General features: G+C 41.4%; 1 protein-coding gene across 1 annotated transcript; it reads right to left on the bottom strand.

Moving 5' to 3' along the window:
* Positions 1 to 5,030: 5,030 nt before the first annotated feature.
* Positions 5,031 to 18,516, bottom strand: LOC148879642 (uncharacterized). The gene is made up of 2 exons (XM_088974882.1): positions 18,344 to 18,516; positions 5,031 to 5,427 (listed from the first exon to the last, which is right to left on the bottom strand). Exons 1-2 carry the CDS (start codon positions 18,514 to 18,516, stop codon positions 5,031 to 5,033), a joined length of 570 nt encoding a protein of 189 aa, XP_088831008.1.
* Positions 18,517 to 23,213: the final 4,697 nt, after the last annotated feature.

The raw sequence follows: 23,213 nt of genomic DNA, 5'->3' as shown, positions 1-23,213 counted from the left end.
AATTTCATAGGGAGTCTTTCCCTTCAATAGAATGGACGGTGTCCGATTGATCAAATAACATGCGGTCATGACACATTCCCCTCAAAAATCAATAGGCAAGTTGGCTTGAAAGCGCAAAGCTCGAGCAACATCGAGTATGTGGCAGTGCTTGTGTTCAACCCTCCCGTTTTGTTGAGAGGTCCCGACACAAGTGGTTTGATGAATAATACCACTTTTAGCAAAATAACTAGCCAAGCATACAAACTCAGTCCCATTATCAGTACGAATCAACTTTACAGGTTTGTTAAATTGCTTTTGAAACATAGCAAAAAAATTTCGAAGAACTCGTCCCACTTCCATCTTATCAACCAGAAGATAAACCCAAACGCCTCTAGAAAAATCGTCTACTATGGTCAAGAAATAATGATCACCACAAGAAGTTGCAGTTCTATGAGGACCCCACAAATCACAATGAATTAACTCAAAAATGTCGGATGCTTTATTATTACTAGAAACAAACTCTTCTCGACATGTTTAGCTCGAAAGCATGCATCACAACCCTTAATTCTGTCATCATTATTATTCTTAGTACTAATAAAAGGCAGCAACTTAATAATTCTATAAAAAGATGCCCTAACCTTTGATGCCAAATATCACACGTCCAACTCTCTATAGTCTTCATTGCTCTTGTTGATGCAATGCTTTGGAAATAATAGAGTCCCTCTTGCTGCTCACCCGCTCCAATCAGCATCCTCGTAATGCGGTCCTGTATCACACATAATTTATTAGTGAACTGGACAATACAATTTGATTCCTCAATCAATTGTGATACAAAAAGTAAATTGCAATTCAATCTAGGCACATATAAATCACTAGTCAGTTTCAGATGATCGTCTAGTGCAACTATGCCTTCTTTCTCTGCTAGTGTTGCTTCCGTCTGGTAGCCCGATAGAGCACGGAATGACACTCTTTATGTCTCTCATCAACTCGAGGCTTCCTGTCATATGATGAGAGGCCCCTGTGTCTATTATCCATTCTGACAATTTTTGCTTACCACTTAGTCATTGACTCCCTTCTTTCTATGTGTTCAAAAGGTTGAGTAACATGTTCCACTGCTCACTACTCAGTCCATTTAACCCAGTCTTGGCTGCATCAATTGATTCTCCTTGAGATGCATTGCCTTGCGCAGAAGCTTTGGCTGTATGGGCATTGACTTGGCCGCCACGACCTTTTCCTCCTGCCCCTGCTCCTTTTTCTCTGTTTTCAGCCATGTCGACTATTGTGTCTGAAGGCCCACGATCGATGCCACAAGAGACAAAGAACCGATCTCAGGTTCTCCCTAAAACCTACCGCAGAACTTTGACTCGCCGGAGACTTGTCAAAAATCAGTGCGTTCGAGAATGGACCCCCGAGTTCTCTTTTACTCGGACAAGAAGAACCGTTCTTCTCGGTGAAGGAGGTTGATTTGGCGATCACGGATGATCTTGGGATGCTTCAGAGGCTGCCGGGAATCGTCAAATATGGAAATGCGGTTGAGTTGGCCCTTACCTGTTGGAGGTTTTCTGCGTTGGAGGCGAAGAGCATGGGTCTGGTCTCTACTGTTTTTCGTTCCAAGAAGGAAATGGCATCTTCTGGGTCGGCAAATTCAGAAACTCTAAAATATCTGCAGCCATGGCGTCTTTTGGGTTGGCGAATTCGGATCTGGCACGTCAACCCTCTAAAATATCTACAGCAATGGTTGGACTACATTCAATTCTACAACACTGGGTGAGCTTGGAAGATCAAACTAACCTTCTTTCGTCCCAAATAAGCGACTATTGTCTTACAATTTCATTAACAACATTGACACTTGATTATCTCCTCTCCGTGCAGCTGTAGTTGGACAGGGGTTCGTCGCTGTAAATATAACGGTTCGCAACATTGCTGGAGCAATCAAGCACCAGGCAGTGGCGGTTCGGAATGGAGCAGACATGTCGACCTTCTACAGTGGCAGCTTCGAAGACTGCAACATATATGCTTGGCTGCCGATGCAAGGCCAGTTCAATGCTCTCAGAACAAACCCAAATCAGAACACCAGAATTTCCATGAAGAATTTTGAAGTCCCAAGCTCCTGATTTGGGTCACCCTGTCGGATATCTACGTCGACGACCCCGCTTCCGGTACAATCTCGTTCAAAACGCCGGCCGGAATCTCTCATTCGTTCCTATCTCTGCTTTCGAGCTTGAAGAAGAAGCAAATAAGAAGGAAGAGTGCCAAACTGAATCTGGAGTGCAAAGCTTGTCTTTTGCCGGCGCCGAACAATCGTTGCTTCCGCCACTGATCTCCAGAGGTCTTGGAACACAGACCTCTTGCTCCTGTTTCGTGGCTCTGATACCATGTAAAATCAGAGCTTTTCTGGTTTATCCTTTTTTTTTCTATATGTCTTTTATTCGTTGAGAATTCATGTATATATAACCACCAAACCTCCTAAGCTTAGGCAACTAGAACTCCTAAGTTTACAGGGACTCAAACATAACTTTCCTATCCAATTTGAACTATTCATGATAAGAAAAGGATAAGTATACAAACAAGATAATACTGAACGGACTCCTAAACCTAACATCTACAGAAGAAAATCCCACTCAACTCTATCATATGCTTTGGCTAAATCTACTTTCAACAAGAAACTGCCAACCCTGTCCTTCTGTTTTTGCATAGTATGGATGATTTCTGAAGCCAAAATTTTATTATCATGAATTTGTTTCCCAGGGGAGAATGCATTCTGATACGGAGTAATGGGAGAGTCCATAATACGTTTCAAACGTGATGCTATGATCTTGGCAATTACCTTATAGGGGACATTGGTCAAACCAATTGGACGGAGGTCAGTAACAAACTCCACATTCTCTTTTTTTGGCATGAGCACAAGGGTGGTATCATTAACTTCAGCAATAAGATCCAGAGATCTGAAAACTTCAAAGTGGACAAGATCAATTCCCACAATGTCCCAACAGGATTGAAAGAAGAGAGCATGAACTCCATCCGGTCCTGGTGCTTTGAGAGGGCCGATTGAGAATAAAGCTGTTCTGACTTCATTATAAGATGGGATGTTGCAAAGAGTGTGATTCATCGACTCAGTGAAGAGATTGACAAAATAAGAGTTAATCAAATCATTAATTTCTTTATCATCTGATGTCCAGTTCCCATGATTGTCTTTCAGCCACCCAATATAGTTATTTCTCTTCCTGTTGGTTGCAATCAGATGGAAGAACTTTGTTTGTCTGTCGCCATTCTGCAGCCAATCAACTTTAGCTCTCTGCTTCCAGTATAATTCTTGGATCTCCAAGAGATGGTCCAATTCACTTCGGAGTTTCGTTTCCTCATTGACATCATGCTGAATAGTAGCAAGAGCTTTCTCAATTTCAGAGATTTTACTATTAAAATTCCCCAACTTTCCCTTAGCCCACTTGGAGAGAGAAACATTAACAGAAGAGTATTTTCTTCTCAAGGTGCCATTGCAGTTATTCCAGAAATGATGAACAGTTGATTTGAAGCCATCCATTTTGGTCCATATAGCCTTAAACTTTGGAATTTTGAAGTGAGAGCGCTTATGAAGCTTAGTGTACAGTGCAATGGGTCTATGATCACTTGGGCCCGCAGTAAGGTGTTAAAGATGGGAGTGAGAGAATTTGTCCAACCAGTCTGCTGAAACAAGAGCACGATCCAGTCGCTCCAGAATTAAATCCCCATGCCTTCTGTTCGACCAAGTGAATGGAGGCCCCTGAAATCCCAGATCAATTAGTTCACAGTCTTCTGTAAGCTGGTTAAATAAATAAATTTGTCTTCTATCAATTCTCCTGCCTCCAGTTTTTTCACTATCATGAATAACAGCATTGAGATCACCAATAAGGCACCAAGGATGAGAAATATTGCTATAAACTGCTCGAACTTCATTCCAGACATCTTCTCTATGATCTTTATTTGGATGGCCATAGACACCAACGAAATCCCAGTGAATATGGGTGGGCATGTTCAGTATGTTGGCATGAATGATATTCTTTGAAGAATAATTGATAGTCAGCTTGAAATTTCTGTACCACCCAAACCAAAGATCCCATGAATTTTCATGTGCTTCAACTGAGAAAAAATTATAATGATGACATTTTGATAAAATTTTATATGATTTTCCTTGATTGCACCGAGTTTCTGATATGAAGAAAAATTTTGGCTTGTATTTCCTGAGGAGATGAGATGATTAAATTGACGAACTGCCGGGGTGCTCCCCCCACCCCTGCAATTCCAAGACAGAATAATCATTGTACCTGTGGTGGCACGTTCTGGCCTGCCACCTCAGCCAATGCAGTCGAAGGGTCAGAGATCAAATCTTTTGGTTGATGAAGCTCGCGACGAAGGCGGGCTTTTTTCTTCAAATTGCCATGGTCCAAGTTTTTGGACATGAGAGTCTTCACTGGCAGATTTTCTCTTTAAATTTCTGTCCGAAATTATCTCCATCGTGCAAGATTGGTTATAACCGACGGTATTAAGTCCATGGAGAGAAGGCGTGGGTCTCTGAGTCGAGTTTTCAAGTTGGAAAGATTTATTTCTATTAAGACCTGCAGTAGATACACTGGGACCCACAAAATGCTCCAAATCCATGTTCATGCACATATCAGCTATAATTGGCACCACAGAGGATGTTGAAGGGTTATTACCTTCCAAACTTGAGTTGCCATGATTAGATAAAACGTTTGGAGAGTCAGAGTTCTTGCCTGATTTATCACCATCATTACCAGCATTATTGGAGAGAAAACCGCCCTCCTTCGAACAGTCACTCTGACTCTTTGACTTTTCATTCTCATGATCGTTATCATCAAAGTTCGCCGGAGAATGATGCGGTGAAGCGGTGTCTCTTCGGCACCACCCCTGGCCTTCTTTGCTTGGGCTTTCGAAGCCTGGGGACTGCGGATACATTCTGTAACTCGAGTGGTATCTAACGCCTTAAGCTTCCCTTTGATTATTTCATCAGAACAAGAATCAATGGCTGCATGGAGACAATGTTGGATTCTACATCCTTACATTTCATGGCCAATACGAGCACAAACAGAGCAGTACCTTGGGAATATTTCATACTGAACCTGCACTTGAATGACGTCTCCATTTAGTAATTTGTATGGGATACTTTGTGGTAGAGGTTCAGTGATGTCCATCTGAATTTTGAGCCGAGCAAATTGACCCCATTTCTTCACATCTTCTGGGGATGGCTTAAATGGTTTACCCAACACCGATCCCACATTACAAGCGGCGTTTGCATTCTGGTATGCCACTGGGAGATCAAGCAAATGCACCCAGAGATCCGCATGAGAAAATTTGTAGGAAGATGGCTGTTTGTTAGGATCAACTTTCTGTACAATAAGAAGGTCTTCCTCGAAAAGCCATGGTCCTTTCTTGAGAATTTGGTCTCTCTCAGAACTTCACAAGAAAAAAAAAATCTGTTGTGAAATCCACGATTGCAGAGTTTGCAACATTCCAAACCTGTGAAATCATTTCTTTGAGCCCCACGGTTTTTACTGGTTTGTCTGTGAAAACTTTAAACACCAAGCTTCTTTGCCATGCATTTCCATCAGAAGAATCTTCTTCTTTTGCTTGGATAGGACTATTAGAATGTAGTAAGAGAAGTTTTGATGTTTCGTTCAGGAGGTTTTCGTCTGCCATGGAAGGATCTCCCATGGGAAGAGATCTGAGATACCTGCACGACAGCAGGAGGGAAACCTGCACGACGGCAGGAGGGAACTACGGCTCCGGCTGGTTAGTTCGTTGTTAGGTGTATCAGTCTATCAGATACCACATCAAATAATGTTGTTTTAGTCCACGTGTTTAAACACTAATTGCTAAAATTTAAAAGCTGTCCCTGGCGTGTCAAAAACTACAATAATATGCCTTGAATTACTACAAGGTTTTTAAAATCGAATAGTACATGTAATGATTTTGGGTCCGGTTCCTGAGTTGAATGATCCGAATGAAAATCTGCTCTGAAAAAATTAAAATTTTCCAATCCGACCGTCCGGTCCAGTCCAGTCCGATTTTCAAAACACTGATGCAACACAAGTGTTTTGACGTCAAACTTATTTAGTTGATAGTTGATACTTTTGGTGGTTAGGCGTTGAACTAATGTTTTGATTTTTTAATAGTATATATTGTGTTTGGTATTGCCATTGTTATCTATGATGTTTATATTTATGTGTGACATGTGACACCACTCTACTATATTTTCATCCAATGGTTAAATTTAAGAATAAATGTTTTTAATTGATTGGCTCATTATGCGGAATGTCAAACAAGTTTTAGGATGCATTTGACATTCCTTATTTTAAGGATTTATTTGCTTTTTACAGTTGAAAACTCAGTATTGACATTGACATTTTAACGGTAAAAAAGTAAAAAAGAGGTAAGTAATTAAAATAAGGAATGATAAATGCAACCTTAATGATAGAGTTTGTGAATATTCTACACTATCACACTGGAATTCAACTAAGACCCAACACCTTTGATTTATGTTTTTAAAAATATATTTTGACTGCCTTCAATTCAAAGAATTTTCATCAAACAGAGAATTGACGTTTAGGCTGCACTTGGAAACGATGCAAATGGAGTGTAAATCTTGGTTCACGGTAAATTTGCATTCTAGTTCATTTTTGCCTGTGTTTCATTTACATTGATAATAAGATGTAAAAGTACATCAATAAAAAGGAAGTAAATTTGCATTCAAGTGGGCTTTTGATAAAAAATAAGTATATGCTTTATTGGAATTCGTGTTTGCATCCATTACAGTTAAAAGTCTATTTGGTAAGAACATAAAAAAAAATAAAATAAAATCCAAAACAAAATTAAATCAGAAGTTGCATTTTTTTTACATTTGCACTCCCATGCATTTGTACTAATACAAATAAAATTGCACTACAACCAAACACACCCTTAAACTCAAATATCTAAGTGACAGTGATATGCCCATACACTTGACATTGACATTTTAACAATAACGGCCACAAAAACAAAGGCTCTTTATGCCCATACACTTGAACCAAGGATTAAAATATTGATACGGTATTCCTAATACGGGGCACATCGTATCAGTATCGGACCTGACCGGCATAGGATACGTCACGACTGGATACTTACTTTGCCAGTCATGCGTATCGGTCCAATATGCTATTGTATCAACACGTATCATATAGTACCGAGCAACACAATCCGATACGCACCGACACAACAGGGTATCGCGTGTCTGCATCCATGCCGTCGAATAAACCACATCTCACTTAAAAGGTTGAGGCCCGCGTGATTCAAACATATAAATATCGTACGCCCGATACGGGGCATATCATATCGGTATCAGACCTGACTGACACAGGATACATCACGACTTACTTTTCCAGTCGTGCGTATTGGTCTGATACGCTATTATATCGACGTGTATCGTATTATAGTATCAAGCAACACAATCCGATATAGCACAACAGCGTATTACGTGTCCGTGTCCATGCCATCCTATAAATCGCGTCTAACTTAAAAAGGTTGAGGCTGGTGTCGGTCGAACATAGAACTAACCTTACAAAACGAACCAAGAGCATGTCTCTTCAACCACCAAGCCACTTACAACTTTTTGATAAAAAAGAAACACATTAATATTTATTACATTAACGTCTAATAGTCATACATACAACCCAAATAAATAATATATATATCAACAATTCCAACTATAAATTAAAAAGAGTAATTTTTAAAATTAGTATTTTATGAACAATGGAATAAATAATTTATCAAATCTACATATATACCAAAATTTGATTTTTAATTTCAAGAAATGTATAAAAATAAAATTAGTAGAATAATTATTTTAATACTTAAAATTTATAAATTTGCACATTATATATATATATATATATATTATATATATATATATATATATATATATATATATTCAATTCTTTTATAAATTATTAATTAATATTTTAATTTGCATTAAATAATAATGTCTTTAATATCCATGCGTTTCCTAAGCGTATCCGTATCCGTATCCAAATTGTTCGATACGATACCCGATACCGATACTTTGATCCTTGGTAAGAAGATAGATTTGTCAATGCAATACTAACCTAACTTTACAATTTATATGAACAATTTTACACTCTACATACTTGCATTCACACATATTTGCATCATTTTCAAACGCAGCCTTTGGCTCTGTTTGATAAGATTACAAATATAAATATATATACATACAAACACATACAAAATACAAGGTTTTGCACTCTATATATCTGTATTTGTACTTTCAACTAAGCCTTAGTCTATGTTTGGTTGCAATGCAAATAAATTTGCACTGATGCAAAACCATGACAATGCAAATGATTTAAGTGTAAATTCTGACCTATTTTTGTTTGCTTATTTTGTTTGATTGTAGTACAAATGAAATAAATTAAGACATGAAGCAGAAAAAAATAAAATTCAAAACAAAATTAAATCAGAAGTTGCATTTTTTTATATTTGCACTCCCATACATTTATACTAATACAAATAAAATTGCACTGCAAACAAACACACCCTTAAACTCAAATATCTCAGCGGCGGGGATGTGGCAGAATTTCAATTAGAAACGGCCACAAAAATAAAATAAGGCTCTTTATTCCCATACACTTGAACCCCTCACATACACAGGTACATATGTGTGTGTGAGAATGCAGTGGACCTGAGTGGTGGTTTGATAATACGAAATAGTTAATTGTTTTGACCGATAATAAAAAAGGAACTGAAAGAAATAAACAAATAAAAAATTAAAGTTTTTCACCCACGCGCGTTACGCAAAGGTGTCCATTTATAAACCTGATCTGCTAATTAACAAGTTTGATCAATTGAAATTTTCAGTTATGTTTTAGAAATAATAGCAAATTGAGTGACGGGAGAAAACATATTTTTTAGGACAAAATAATCCTTTTATTAAAAACAAGATCCATCGAATCCAAAAAGCATTCATGTTTTGTTAGTCTTCTTCAAGTTTGAATTTGACTCCATCCATTCAGTTGGAAGCATTTGTAAGTTCAAATTCGATTACATCCATTCAAACTGCAGCTCCAGCCATTCAAATGACTTTAGATTGGGAAACATCAACTCCATCTGGCTGGGAAGCATCAATTCAATCGGTTCAAACTATAGCTGGCTAGGAAGCATTGACTCCATGACTTCAAATTGGGAAGCATCGACTCCATTTGACTGGGAAGCATCAACTCCGTTGAATCAAACTATGGTTGGCTGGGAAGCATCGACTCCATCTTCAAAGCAAATGTACTAGAGCAAGGTGGTGAATGATAATGCCAGATTGGCTAAAATAGAAGGACAATTGAATAAAACTCATAATGCTTATATCTGTGATTAATACCCAAACTACATATCTACTTATATGATCAACAACAAGAACATATTTTGTGCCTAGACTATCTGGTATGGAGCAACCTAGGTGGTGTTTAATAGATTTAAGCACCATATGGCATGGGGAAGACCAAATGGTTTATTACAGAGTTGGAAGCCATCGTCTCGAAGACCCCAAAAAGCACCACCCAGACAAGCACAGGGTTCGGTCAAATCAAGAAAAGCAGCAGTTGTCAAGAAGATCAAACTCCCCAATCTGATCTCGTGCACGCAATGACTGCAGCAAATCACACCATTTTGCCCGGGTTCTGGCAAAAGAAAGGCTCAGTCACCGCACACAATAGCAACTGATCTCAATCGTTGAATACAATTCAGTCAAGGACCATCCTACGATACCGAAGGGAGAGAAGCCCATATGCGCAGCCCTGATGAGGGTAGAATTTATCACATTTTTATCCCCAATTATTTTGTCTTTCATACCTAATTAATACTTAATTGGATTCATATCTCTTGTATTTTGATTCAGGGCATAAAAGAAGGCATTAGGAGCAAAGAAAGGCTAATCGGATGGGTTTTTCATAATTTCGGCAGTGATCAGTAATCCGAGCCTAACTTTCATATCCGAGCTTCGATTGGGCTGATTCAAGATCCACTGGAAAGGTAAGAGATAAAGCTACAACTTTCGTGTTTTGGGATTTCGTATATTTGGCCTACATCAAAGTCAAATCCGGACCCAAAAATCAAGCATTTTCGTAGTGAGGCCCAATTCCTAGCTGAAACCCATTTCGCAGAAGAACATTGAGGCGGCCCAAGATATTAAAGTAGCCCATTCGAATACAAGAGTTCAAGAGTCCTCTTTGATTTAAACTTTTAAATGTAATTCCAAAAAGATTAAGAAAGGTTTTAGATAAGGAGAGAAGATAGGATAGGATAGGAGGAGTTTGGATCAAGGCTGGATTATCCATTCTTGAGATAACTCCAAGAAATTGTAAGCTATATGAGAGTTGGGCGCACCAACCCAAAGGTATCACGAATTGCATTGAGCAATCAATCAATACAAATCAAGAAACTTGGGGAAGGTGACCAGGAATTCAAGAAACCTCAAGAAGAAGGTGGCGGCAAGGAGAGGAGATCTCAGCACCATGGGCGAATTCATGAGTTCTTTCTTTCCCTTTATTTGCTTTAATTCTTTTATCATGAACTGATTTGTTTTTAGCTAGGGCTGAGGAAAGCCTAACCCTGTTAATGAGTATATTTTTATCTTTATGATTTATCCAAGATTGTGATTTCCATACAGTCTATGAATTATTTTGCTTAATGCGATTAAGAGCTTGACCACCCCTTAATTGATTCGGTTTATGTGAATGAATCAATAGAGGAATTCACATAATTGACTGAATAGTTCATAGTGTGAATTGAATGGTATATAGAGATATATATACATGATTCATCTGAATTTAATGGTTTTCCTCGGACTTAATGCACTTCCATCTTGAGAACTCTACTCAAGAGATCAAAGGGTTACCTGATGGGCATAGTTTTAGTATATCTCGAGAGAGAATATTAAATAAAATTAGAAAGACCTCAGCTTATGAGAATGACAAATAATCTTGGTTAATTGAATCATTTAATATTCATTACATTGGTTATGTGGACCAAAAACCCTAGCGACTTCATCCATTGCATATTTGGTTAGTGATCACTCTTGCTTCTATTTTCTTTTTCTAGTTTTTATTAGTCTTTGCTCTTTCAAATCTGAATTTCGATTGTTCAAATAATTAAGGAAGATTGCGGTTCTAATACTTATTTTGTTAAATCCCCGTGGGAACGATATTTTTATACTACTTGATATCTAATGCACTTGCTAGGGTTATATATTTATAGCTATCAAGCCCCAACCAACAGAAATGGAAAAATCAAGGAACTCAAAGAACACCTAGTCGAGCTAGAACATAGCTAAGCTGACAGAAGCACAACTCCTCCAACAACTCGGCCCATGGAACCTCACAACCAGTGATAGCTATAAATATATAACCCTAGCAAGTGCACTAGTTATCAAGTAGTATAAAATATTGTTCCCACGAGGATTTAACAAAATAAGTATTAGAACAACAATCTTCCCTAATTATCTGGACAACCAAAATTCAGAATTGAGCAAGAACCACTGAAAATAAAAACTAGAAAAAGAAAATAGAAGCAAGAGTGATCACTAACCGAATATGCAATGGATAAAATCGCTAGGGCTTTTGGTCCACCTAACCAATGTAATGAATATTAAAGGATTCGATTAACCAAGATTATGTGTCATTCCCATAACCTGAGGTATTTCCAATTTTATTTAATATTCTCTCTCGAGATAATACTAAAACTACGCCCATCAGGTAACCCTCCGATCTCTCGAGTAGAGTTCTCAAGATGGAAGTGCATTAAATCCAAGAAGACCATGAAATTCAGATGAATCATGTATATATATCTCCATATACCATTCAATTCACACTATGAATTATTCAGTCGATTATGTGAATTCCTCTCTCAATTCATTCACATAACTCAAATCAATCAAGAGGTGGCCAAGCTATTGATTGCATTAAGCACAATAATTCATAGACTATATGAAAATCACAATCTTGGATAAATCATAAAGATAAAAATATATTCATTAACATGATTAGGCTTTCCTCAGCCCTAGAAAGAAACAAATCAGTTCATGATAGAAGAATTAGAGCAAACAAAGGGAAAGAAAGAACTCTTGGAATCGCCCATGATGTTGAGTTCTCCTCCTCTTGTCGCCACCTTCTTCTTGAATTCTTGCTCCTTTCTTGACTGATTGCTCCTTTCTTCTTGATTCAATCCCCAAGATTGAGTGATTGTGTATTGCCTAAAGCTGGTCTGCCCCCTCGTTTATATAGCTTAAAGGGGAGCGGGTGGTCTCCTACTTCCTCTTGAAGTTGATCTTTACAAGAATAGAAAGTCCTATCCTAATTCTAATATTATCTTTTTATCTAATGAACTCAATCCCTTTATCTTTCTAAGATTACATCAAGAATTTAGATCTGGAAGAACTCTTCCCAGTTTCTTGTTTTTGGATTCGTATTAGACCTCCTCTGCGAATTGGGCTTCAGCCAGGCTTTTCTGCAAGTTGGGCTTCAGCTACGGATTGGGCCTTCCTATGAATTTGCCCCGACTTTGGGCCCGGATTTTACTTCGATACAGGCCGAATCTATGAAATCTCAAAACATGAAAGTTATGGACTTTTCTCTTATCTTTCTAGTGGGTCTTGAATCAGCCAATTCGAAGTTCGAATACGCAAGTTAGGCCCAGATTACTAAATGATATCGAAACTATAAAAAATCATCCGATTTGTCTTTCTTTGCTCCTGATGCCTTCTTTCATGCCCTGAACAGAAATATGAATCCAATTAGATGCTAATTTGGTATAAAATACATAATAATTGGGGATGAAAATATGATAAATTCTACTCTCATCAACCAGCTCACCAAGGAATCAGTCTCCATCTAGGAAATCTTGGATGAACTCCCTTCGGCCGACTGGCTACCTCCGTAGTTCGAGAAGTACGATGGAGCTACAGACCCTAACAATCACGTGGAAGGCTTCAAAGCCCTGATGATGTTACATGGGTCATCCAAGGGGTTGATGTGCAAAGCCTTCGTTGCCACACTCAAAGGAGTTGCTCGAACCCGGTATGCTTCTATTCCCCTGCACTCCATCTATTCTTGGGAGCAGTTGCAGAGCCAATTCCTAGCACAATTCACAGCCAGTCAGCGACATTGGAAGACTTAGGCCAGCCTCATGCAAGTGCGGCAAAGGAATGGAGAAACCCTCAAAGAATACGTGGCGACGTTCAACACTGAGGCCCTACAAGTCTGTGCACTGATCCAGTCCATAGTAGTGATGGCCATCATGCAAGGCCTACATTCCTCTGCATTCAATTTCTCGTTGTCGAAGAACCCTCCTCCAAATCTAGCAGTGCTAATGAAGCATGCGTAGAAGTACATGAACGCCGAGGAGGCCCAAGTGCAATAGAAGAATGAGGAGGAGCAACACAACTGAAAGAGGAGAGACCATGATGAACGTAGGCCAGTTCGAAAAGCAAAAAAGACCGGAGATCCGATTGAAGACCAAGGACCCTACCCCCAACATACAGGAACTTCACACCCTTGAACGCACCTTGGTTCGAGATATTGATGCAAATTCGCGACCAAAGCTTCGCCAAATGACTTGAGAAGATGAAGTCCTAGAACAACAAAAGAAGCCAAGATAAGTATTGCGACTTCGATTAAGACCACGGGCACGAGATGGACAGCTGCTACGATTTGCGCCATCACCTCGAAGATCTCATCTGGCACGGGTACCTCGGTGGGTTTGTAGACATCAAAGAGCATAAGCCAAAGGAAGAATCGCATCGACGGACCTCTAGCCCGAGCTCCCCTGGCTGGAGTCATTGTAGTGATTTCCGGCAAAATGGCATCTAGAGGGGAGAGCAGCTCGGCACCCCACATGACAACGCCCTCCTGATAACCACCAAAGTGGCTAACTTCGAAGTTCGATGCATCTTGGTGGACACAAGAAGCTCCACTGACATACTCTTCGAAGAAGCTTTCGAACAACTCGGCATCAGCAGGGGCTGTCTAACCCCGGTCAACACTTCATTGGTCAATTTTTCTAGAGACTCCCTTACAATGCTATCCTCGGCCAGCCAACCTTGAATGCTTAGTGGGCCTCAGTTTCCACATACCATCTGGCGGTCAAATTTCTGACCCCATACGGAGTAGGCATAGCCCGTGGAAACCAAAGGTTATCTGATGACCTACCGAGGAAGGGCTAATGTTGTTGAGACCCTTAGCATGGAGAACATGGATATGAGGGATAAGCTGAGGACATAGTGCGGCCATCCTATCGAAGACCTCATCCAAGTACTGCTCTTTGACAAAGACCCCAAGAAGACGATCCAAGTTGGATCCCTCCTGGAAGATCATTTTCATGAATACATCATACAACTGCTAAAGGAAAATGTTGACGTGTTCGCTTAGTCGGTGGTATACATGTCGGGGATTGACCCCAAGGTCATCACCCATCTCTAAATTCCAACCTACACTACCGACCCATTAGGCAAAAGAAGAGAGGCTTCACCTCAGAACGGTGGTAGGTGTTCAACAAGGAGGTGTAAAAATTGCTCGATGTCGGCTTCATCCGAGTAGTGGAATACTTGGACTGGCTAGAAAACATTGTGATGGTCAAGAAAATCAATGGGAAGTGGCGAATCTTTATCGACTTCACCGACCTAAACAAGGCCCATCCAAAGGATAGCTTTCCCCTACCGAGTATCAACCATCTCATCGATGCAATGGTAGAGCACAATCTCCTAAGCTTCATGGACACATTCTCGGGCTACAATCAGATCCAGATGCATCCATATGACTAGGAAAAGACTGCCTTCATAATAGACTGAGGACTCTACTGCTACAAAGTGATGCCTTTTGGTCTGAAGAACGTTGGCGCTACCTATCAATGGCTAGTGAATCAAGTATTCAATTACCAGCTCAGATGTAATGTGGAAGCGTACGTGGATGTCATGCTAGTAAAGAGCGAGAAGGCTGAATAACACCTAGCTAATCTCAAGGAAGTATTTAGCACCCTCAAGAAATACCTAATGAAGTTGAATCCAATGAAATGTGCCTTCAGGGTCGGCTCTGATAAGTTCCTAGGGTTCATGGCCACCCAGAGAGGGATTGAGGGCAATCTAGAAAAGATCAAAGCCATCCTTGACATGCAATAACCTCAGACCTACAAAGAAGTGCAATGCCTCACTAGACGAGTAGCCGCCCTCAGCAAGTTCATGTCAAAGTCCACGGACCGGTGTCTGCCCTTCTTCGAGGCACTAAAAAAGGTGAAAGACTTGTAGTGAACCGAGGAGTGTGAGTAGTCCATCCAAGAGTTAAAGAGGTACTTGAGTTTGCCACCTCTATCACGAAGCCAAGCCCCAGAGATGTATTGTTGCTCTACCTCTCGGTTGGAGATAAGGTGGTCAGCTCAGTATTGGTAAAAGAAGAAGACTGAACCCAAAGGTCGATCTACTACACCAGGAAATTCCTCACTGGTGCGAAAACTCAGTACTCAAACCTGGAGAAGGTTGCTCTGGCCCTAGTAACCTCGACAAGAAAGCTTAGGCCATACTTTCAAGCCTACAACGTTTGAGTGCTTACCGACTAGCCTCTCAAGCAAGTCCTGTAGAGGCCGGAAGCAACCAGGCTCCTAGTATAATGGAGTGTAGAGCTAAGCGAGTTCGACATTGACTACGCACCTCGACCTGCCATCAAAGCTCAGGCGTTGGCCGACTTCCTGGCCGAATGCACCTTCTTGGCACAAGACCCAGTTGCAGCACCACCAGTTTAGACTCTTCATGTGGATAGCTCATACAACCAACAAGGCAACAAAGTCGGGCTCATTCTCCTCAGCCCGAACTACACCATATTAAAGCACGCCCTCAGGTTCAAATTCAAAGAATCAAATAACGAAGCTAAGTATGAAGCCCTAATTTTCAAACTTCGGCTTGCCCTAGACCTCGGTGCTCGGAGAATTGAAGCCTTTAGTGTCTCCCAGCTGGTGGTAAACTAGATCCTTGGCCACTATGAAGCAAGGACACCGACTAGTTACCTACAAAGGGTTCAAGAGATCGTCCAGCAGCTCAAACACTTCACCATACAACAAATCCTTCGAGCCGAGAACATACGGGTCGACACAGTCTCAAATCTCGCTAGCTCGTCATGCACAGACCTCGACCCGATAGTTCGGATGGATACCCTTGCACAACCCAACATCTCAAAGAGAACCCTGCCCATCCTCTCTATTCAACAAGGACTATCCTAGATGGACCCCATAGTGCAGTATCTACAAGATAGTAGACTTCTGGCCAACCGAACTGAAGCAAAAATGCTCGTACATAGATTAGCTCGGTACTGCCTCATCCAAGGGTAGCTCTACTGTTAGTCACACACTCTCCCCTACCTAAAGTATCTCCCTCTAGCCGAGGCCAACTACGTCCTTAGAGAGATACACAAAGGCATCTACAGAAATCACCCTGATGCCCGAGCCTTGGCTCACAAGGCACTTCGGCAAGGTTACTTCTAGCCCACCATGAAGTAGGATGTAGCCCAACTCGTTAGGAAGTGCAACCGCTGTCATAGGCACTCCAACCTCCACCATCAGCCAATAGCTCCTCTGACGCCCATCACAAGTTTGTGGCCCTTTGTCAAGTAGGGAATGAACATCCTTGGACCTTTCCCTACCGCAGTCGAGCAAAAGAAGTTCCTCCTTGTCATGGTAGATTACTTCACCAAATGGGTAGAGGTTGAACCCTTGGCGCACATCACCACACAAAATGCCCAGAATTTATTTTGGCAAGGCATAATTTTCCAGTTCGGCATTGCTCGGGTCCTCATCACCGACAATAGCTCCCAGTTCACCAATCAGAAGTTTGAAGCCTTTTGCACCAAGCTAAAGAGAGATTACCAAACTACGGCTATTCATCGACCACAGAGCATTGGGCAGACCAAAGTGACCAACCGAACCCTATTCCACGGCCTAAAGACCAGACTTGACAAGGCAAGGGGAAGGTGGGTCGAGGATCTACCAAGCATTCTCTTGGTACACAGGACCATACCCTAGACATCTATCGGAGAGACACCATTCAACCTAGCATACGGGGCCGAAGCAATGATTCCTGTTGAAATTGGCTCACCAACTCTCCGAACTGAGCTCTACGACGATGAGTAGAACAATGAAGATCTTTGTGCAGAGCTTGACCTAGTGGAAGAATCCCATAACTGAGCATACCTCAAGATGGCAACGCAACAACATCAGATGGCCAAGTACTATGACTCTAAAGTCTAAACAAGAGAGTTCAAGACAGGTGACCTCATCCTCTGCAAAGTCACAATACCCATGCCAGGAGAAGGAAAGCTCGAGATAAACTAGGAATGACCATAGAGAGTGACCAAGGTCCTCAGACCTAGCACCTACAAGTTGGAAGACCTCAACAGGAAGCTTGTTCCGAGGAGTTGGAACATAGGGAATTTGAGAATGTACTATCAATAGCTCAAATCAATAAAGTTATCTATTTTTCATTCAACTGGTCAATGCACACTGCACAACAAACACCGCCCAACCGAACTCTAACAGTTGAGGTGCCCATGCACTCGTCACTACATACACCTTCACACTTTGACAACATGTAGCCAACCTAGGATGACTATAAGACTTAACTGACCTCAAATGGTCGAAGCCTAAAGCTGGAATGATGCCCCCGCCTCCGAAGGCAAGAGGATGGCTTTCAAACCCCACACACCCATCTAACAAAATGTCAGATAGGGCTAGCCAAGGAACACGACTAGCCCAAAAAAGAGCACAAGGCTCTTCAAGACCAAGCGCCATCAAGCATCCCTAAGATGATAAGAGCTCAGAAGCACCTCGGCCAGCATGAAGCTGAAGACATGGAACCCAAGATCTCGGCTACTTGAGATGTCAACCAAGACAATGCCAAGGCCCATGATCAATACAGTCACTAAGTTCAACAACAAAAGGGGAGAGACACAAAGCTCAGGACAAAAATTGTTTTTCATTAACAGTCAAAATTAATCAAAATTCAAAGGGATTGGCATACTGAGCCGTATATATCACAGCAAAGAAAATGGAAACAAAAAGGCAGGACTCTCTAATCTTCAGTCGAGCGCTCCTCAGCTTGCTCTTGGACCTCGACAAAAGTGTTCTCCTCGCTAGGTGTAGGGGGATCGACAGGTCCATCCCCTGCACGACTTCGGCCACGTCGGGGAAGTGGCGCACAATCCTCTATTGGTAGAAGGTAAATCCCTACTCCGAGGAGCGAGTGGTGAAGTTTTCCAAGTCGTTCTAGTAGGCCTTCGAGGCCATATACTTGGCAACTCACTCTTCCTCCGCCCGAGCTATCTTCGCCTTAGCCTCCCCAAGATCTCTCCTTAGCGCATTTTGTGCCTCCTTTAGTTCGATGATGCGACCTTTCAACTTGCGGGCAGTGTCATCCCACTCTTTCATGCCATGCTTGAACTCAACTAGCTTATCCTTTAAATTGGCGATCTCCATCTTTGATTACTCGAACTCTGTCTCCCGCGCCTCATAAAGGCACCGTAGCGTACGAAGACATTCCACCAAGCCGATGACTGAGCAAGCATTCTGCAAGAATATCAACCATCAATGCAACAATAGAAATAGTGACTAATCAAAGCAAATGCCCGAAGAGAAAGAGAACCTACCACTGCTACCTGGCGCAAAGCCGCGGTCTGCAAGGAGCCACTAGTTAAACCAGCAATCTCTTGCCTGGTGATGGGCATCATCAGACCCCAAACAAGTTGCTCGGGGATCCCTTTCATCTTGAGCCCGCCCGCAAGCCGGACACTACACTACGACGTGTAGATGTCGAGTGAACCCTCCGCTACACCATGCTCTAACACTCTCCCTCGGCGGTGATGGATAACCAAACCGAGGTGTGGCCTCCTCCAGATCAACTTCCACCACCTTCTCAGGAAGCCTTGAGCTCTTCAATTGCCAAGGCATGCGCTCTGCCAACCTTGAATATGGCTCGGAGACCATTGGTTGTGCCCCTTGAGCCCTGCCTGACTACGACCTCTCTACTGCAGCCCTCATGCACCTAGTCGTTTCCTCAATACCAGCCATTTCAGCACCTGCAAAAGTCAACAATAAATTAGTACAAGTAAAGACCTTGGAAGCAAAAAAAGACAACTTAGTATGATCTACAAGCTAGAGTGGTATTGTTCGGTTGTGCCACTCATCAGCATTGAGAACAATGTGTACTCCGTTACGTCTATCCTCTTTATCTACCTAATGGACGCCAACTCCTCTTTAGTAAGCTCAGCCTTGGTTGGTGCCCCCACCTTGATCCTCAACTTAAGAAGCTCAGCAGGAAACAACCCGCCTCCAGGACAACACACGAAGAAGAACCTCTCCTTCCAACGTTTCACCAAAGATGAAGCCCTGACAAACACCTTATTATGCTATCGAGCCGAGAAGTAGTAGTAGCCCTATTTGTGCCTTTTTCAGTTACAAAAAATAAACAAACATCGGTAGGGTGACCTCTAGACTGTGGACCAAGCAATAACACAAAAGAATCACTAAGTATCTAAAGGAGTTCGACATTAATTGTATGGGATGGACATGGAACCACCTCAGCACCGCAGTGATTCCCTCACTCAAAGAAAACCTCAGCCCAACCATCAAGTTGTGATCATAAACACAAAGCTTGCTTGGCCGAACTGAGGTAGCTCGCTCACCAGAACTTGGGCATCTCATCTCATATTCCTCAGGAATTTAATACAAGGCCCTGATTCAAGCCAGATTCCCAGGAGTCAGACAACAAAGGATGGACCTAAAGCGGATGTCGAGCCACAGAGGGATGTTGGGCCCCTCCTCAGACACACTTTGACCTCGACTTCATCAGCCTCGTCCCCCTAGACTGTGGCCTCTTCCAACTGTATGGCCTCAACCTTAAGTTCGTCAACCTCGGTCCCCTGGTCATCGACCTCACAAATCGTAAGAATGGTAGCCTCGACAAGAGACCCTGGCTTAGACTCACTGCTGGAACTAAAAGTGGAAGACAAATAGGAGATAGAAGATGAAAAAGACATCTTTCCAAAGTAAAGGTTAAGATTGTAGAAAACCGAAGCACCAGCCAAGCTGATGACTACTTCTCTCTGAACTTCGAAGAATAAATACTCTTCGCAAATGACAAAGTGAAAATTCTCTTCACTCCCCTTTTATAGGGCTCCCAGTGACCCAGATCAATAGTGATGATTCAATGCCACCCTTTGATAGCTTGGGAAGATGAAACGATGTCACCGCCCTCCACACGTGGGGAAACAAAATGATGCCCCATTTTGGTTTTAGATCTTGATCTTTGTATGCGGCTTCGTCTTTCCACCTCGACTTCACCAGTTGGTAAGCATTGATTCCATTTGACTAGAAAGCATCAACTCCATCGATTCAAACTACGGCTGGTTGGTAAGCATCGACTCCATTTCCAAAGTGTACTAGAGGAAGGTGGTGAATAATAATGCTAGAATGGAAAAAACAATAGGATAATTGAATATAGTTCATAATGCTTATCTCTATGATTAATAACCAAACTACATATCTGCTTATATGATCAACAACAATAACATATTTTGTGCCTAGACTATCTAGTAGGGAGCAACCTGGGTGATGTTTAAAAAATTTAGGCACCATCTAGCATGGGGAAGACCAAATGGTTTGTTATAGAGTTGGAAACCATCAGTCATTACACAAACCGAATGGTTTATTACAAAGTTAGAAATGAAGGGAAGGGAGATCCATCATATAGATGGCCGAACCATGCAGGGTGGCTAGGTGAAATTTCAAAAATTTCTTTCTCTCTTTTAGGAATTGTATTCCCTGTTTTAGAAAAACTGCATTTTTCAATGTTCGTTTAAGAAATAAATTTTGGACCATATCTGTTACCAAAATAAAAAAAAAATGGAGATACCTGATACGAAATCCACAAACATAGCTCCCAACATAGGTGTTCACACCCAAAGAGATCACCAAATCCTGCCTCCACTGAAGATGACACAGCTTGAGATGAAGTAGGATCAGCAAAGTAGTTCTTCAGCAAGAACTGCAATCCTTCAGCTAGGATCATGCAAGGGAGTGTAAGCATAACTCCATATCTGATTTTTCTAGCAAAAATCACAATCAAGATCAAATCTTGATCTGCCCAATACTTTGGAGATCAAACATGTTAAGGTGTTAAGAACAAAGGAAAGAACTGGATTCAGCAAAAGTGTTTAATAGAAGGAATTCACCCTCTATTTATAACCTTTTAGGATCAACTTCCTAATCCTATTAGGAAAGAGTTCTTTGATACAAATCTTTATTTGGATCTGAACTCTTAAGTGGATAAGACTTATCTTATCCTCTGGCTGATCCATATCCATATCTAAACCCAGATTCACCCATATTATTTAATCTCATTAACCTAGTTTGAAATGGGTTTTAGGCCCATTAAGCTATCGGGCTCACTTCCCTTTTAATTTGCTGGCTAGCTTGGCTCTCTTTGTATGATGTGGGACCCTAACATTGATGTCCACAAAAGCCATATGGGTTTAGCCTAGCCTCTGTTAGAAGGCCGGGCTGAATTCTCTACTAAACACAGTGAACCCCTAAGCCCATCAGTATGGGCTCTTAGTAGGCCCAACATTTACACTAAACGGTCTTTGGATCCAACCACCTTATGAAGGCCCAATGACTATGGATTTAAGTGAAATTATCCCATCAAGTACATATGCCCTAAATGGTCTTACACTTTACCTCTTAGTCCATGATGATCAAATATTACCTGACAAGAGAGGACATCTCCCTCAGCTGCAAGGAACAGTGTTACACTCTTTACTCAGGATGGATCCCAGGAATTAAAACATTTGCAAACATTTTCATAAAAACATAATACACACACACACACACACACACATATATATATATATTGCAAAACAAATCTCAAACAAGTTTGAAATCCACTGCCGACAGTTTAGGTTTCTGTCAGAGAGAGTGTTGTCCCTAATCATTCACTTTGTCCGAAAAAGGGGTTAATTCTATCACTATGATCGCCCACTCAAGTGAAATCTCAGACTACCCCAACATACCCAATTTTTTACCCCCGTTAAGGATCTCATTGATTGGCATATGAAAGACAGCCCAATCCAATGCCTGGTGCAGTACCATAATCGAGTCTAGGGGTTAGGTGCAACTTTCCAGTTTTTCCCATCTATCTCCAAGGTCTAGGGCATAACTAGAAAATGGTATGGTTCAGAGTTTCATGCAAATCCACACTACATGTGCTTCAGGTCTCACCCTGGCAGCTGAGATGAGCCACCCTAACCGACTTGGCAAGATAAACCTTCACAGGTCTATCCAATGGTTGTGAATATTCTAAACTAACACGAGTCTCATAAGTGTTCAGTTTAAGGGTAATTACACAGAAACACACTAGATATAACATGAATCATGTATATACTTTTATTCATTTACAATAAATGTTAAAAGTACATCAGTCTGATTAGAGCTAAGGGCATACACTGTCTAACAGCTCCCACTTGCACTTAGGTCCAATCAGCAACAAGCTGGAGTCCCATACTTTCCACGTGTTTCTCGAATACTTTCTATGTTAGTGGCTTAGTCAATGGGTCTGCCACATTCTCTGTTAATGCTAACTTCTGAATTTGGATGTCCCCTCTACCAACAATCTCCCGCGGTACATGATACTTCCTCTCGATGTGCTGACTTCATGTGGGCTCGGGGCTCCTTAGCCTGAGCAATGGCTCTAGTGTTGTCACACATGGTATTTTCTACTCCTAATTCTTGAACGAAATTCTTCATCCAAACGACTTCCTTGGTAGCCTCGGTCATGGAATCTGTTGTGGACCCTTATTTGCTGCTTTTTTAGCTAACTACACAGGACCCCATTGTAAAGATGTAACTAGATGTAGACTTTCTATCATCTGGGTCTGACTAGAAGTCAGCATCGGTATACCCTAGGATCTGTAGTGAACTACCACCGAATACCCGACAAAACTCTTTTGTCCTTTAAAGGTATTTAAGATTGCTTTTCATAGTTGTCCAGTGCTCCTGTCTTAGGTTTGACTGGTATCTACTTACCACACTCACTGCCTGAGAAATGTCTGGCCGAATGCACAACTTGGCATACATGATACTCTCTACGGCTAAGGCATAGGGAACCTCTCTCGTGCCCT

This window comes from Nelumbo lutea, chromosome 1 (genome assembly GCF_056320005.1).
Source record: "Nelumbo lutea isolate HS-2025 chromosome 1, American lotus-T2T, whole genome shotgun sequence".
Lineage (NCBI taxonomy): Eukaryota > Viridiplantae > Streptophyta > Magnoliopsida > Proteales > Nelumbonaceae > Nelumbo > Nelumbo lutea.
This window is presented reverse-complemented; position numbering and strand designations above follow the sequence as displayed.

Coding starts and splice junctions, on each gene's coding strand:
- LOC148879642 (XM_088974882.1), bottom strand. CDS start 18,516: ATGGAGATCGCCAATTTAAAGGATAAGCTAGTTGAGTTCAAGCATGGC. Junction 5,428..18,343: donor ATAGCTCGGGCGGAGGAAGA/GTGAGTTGCCAA, acceptor TTTCTTGTGAAG/TTCTGAGAGAGACCAAATTC.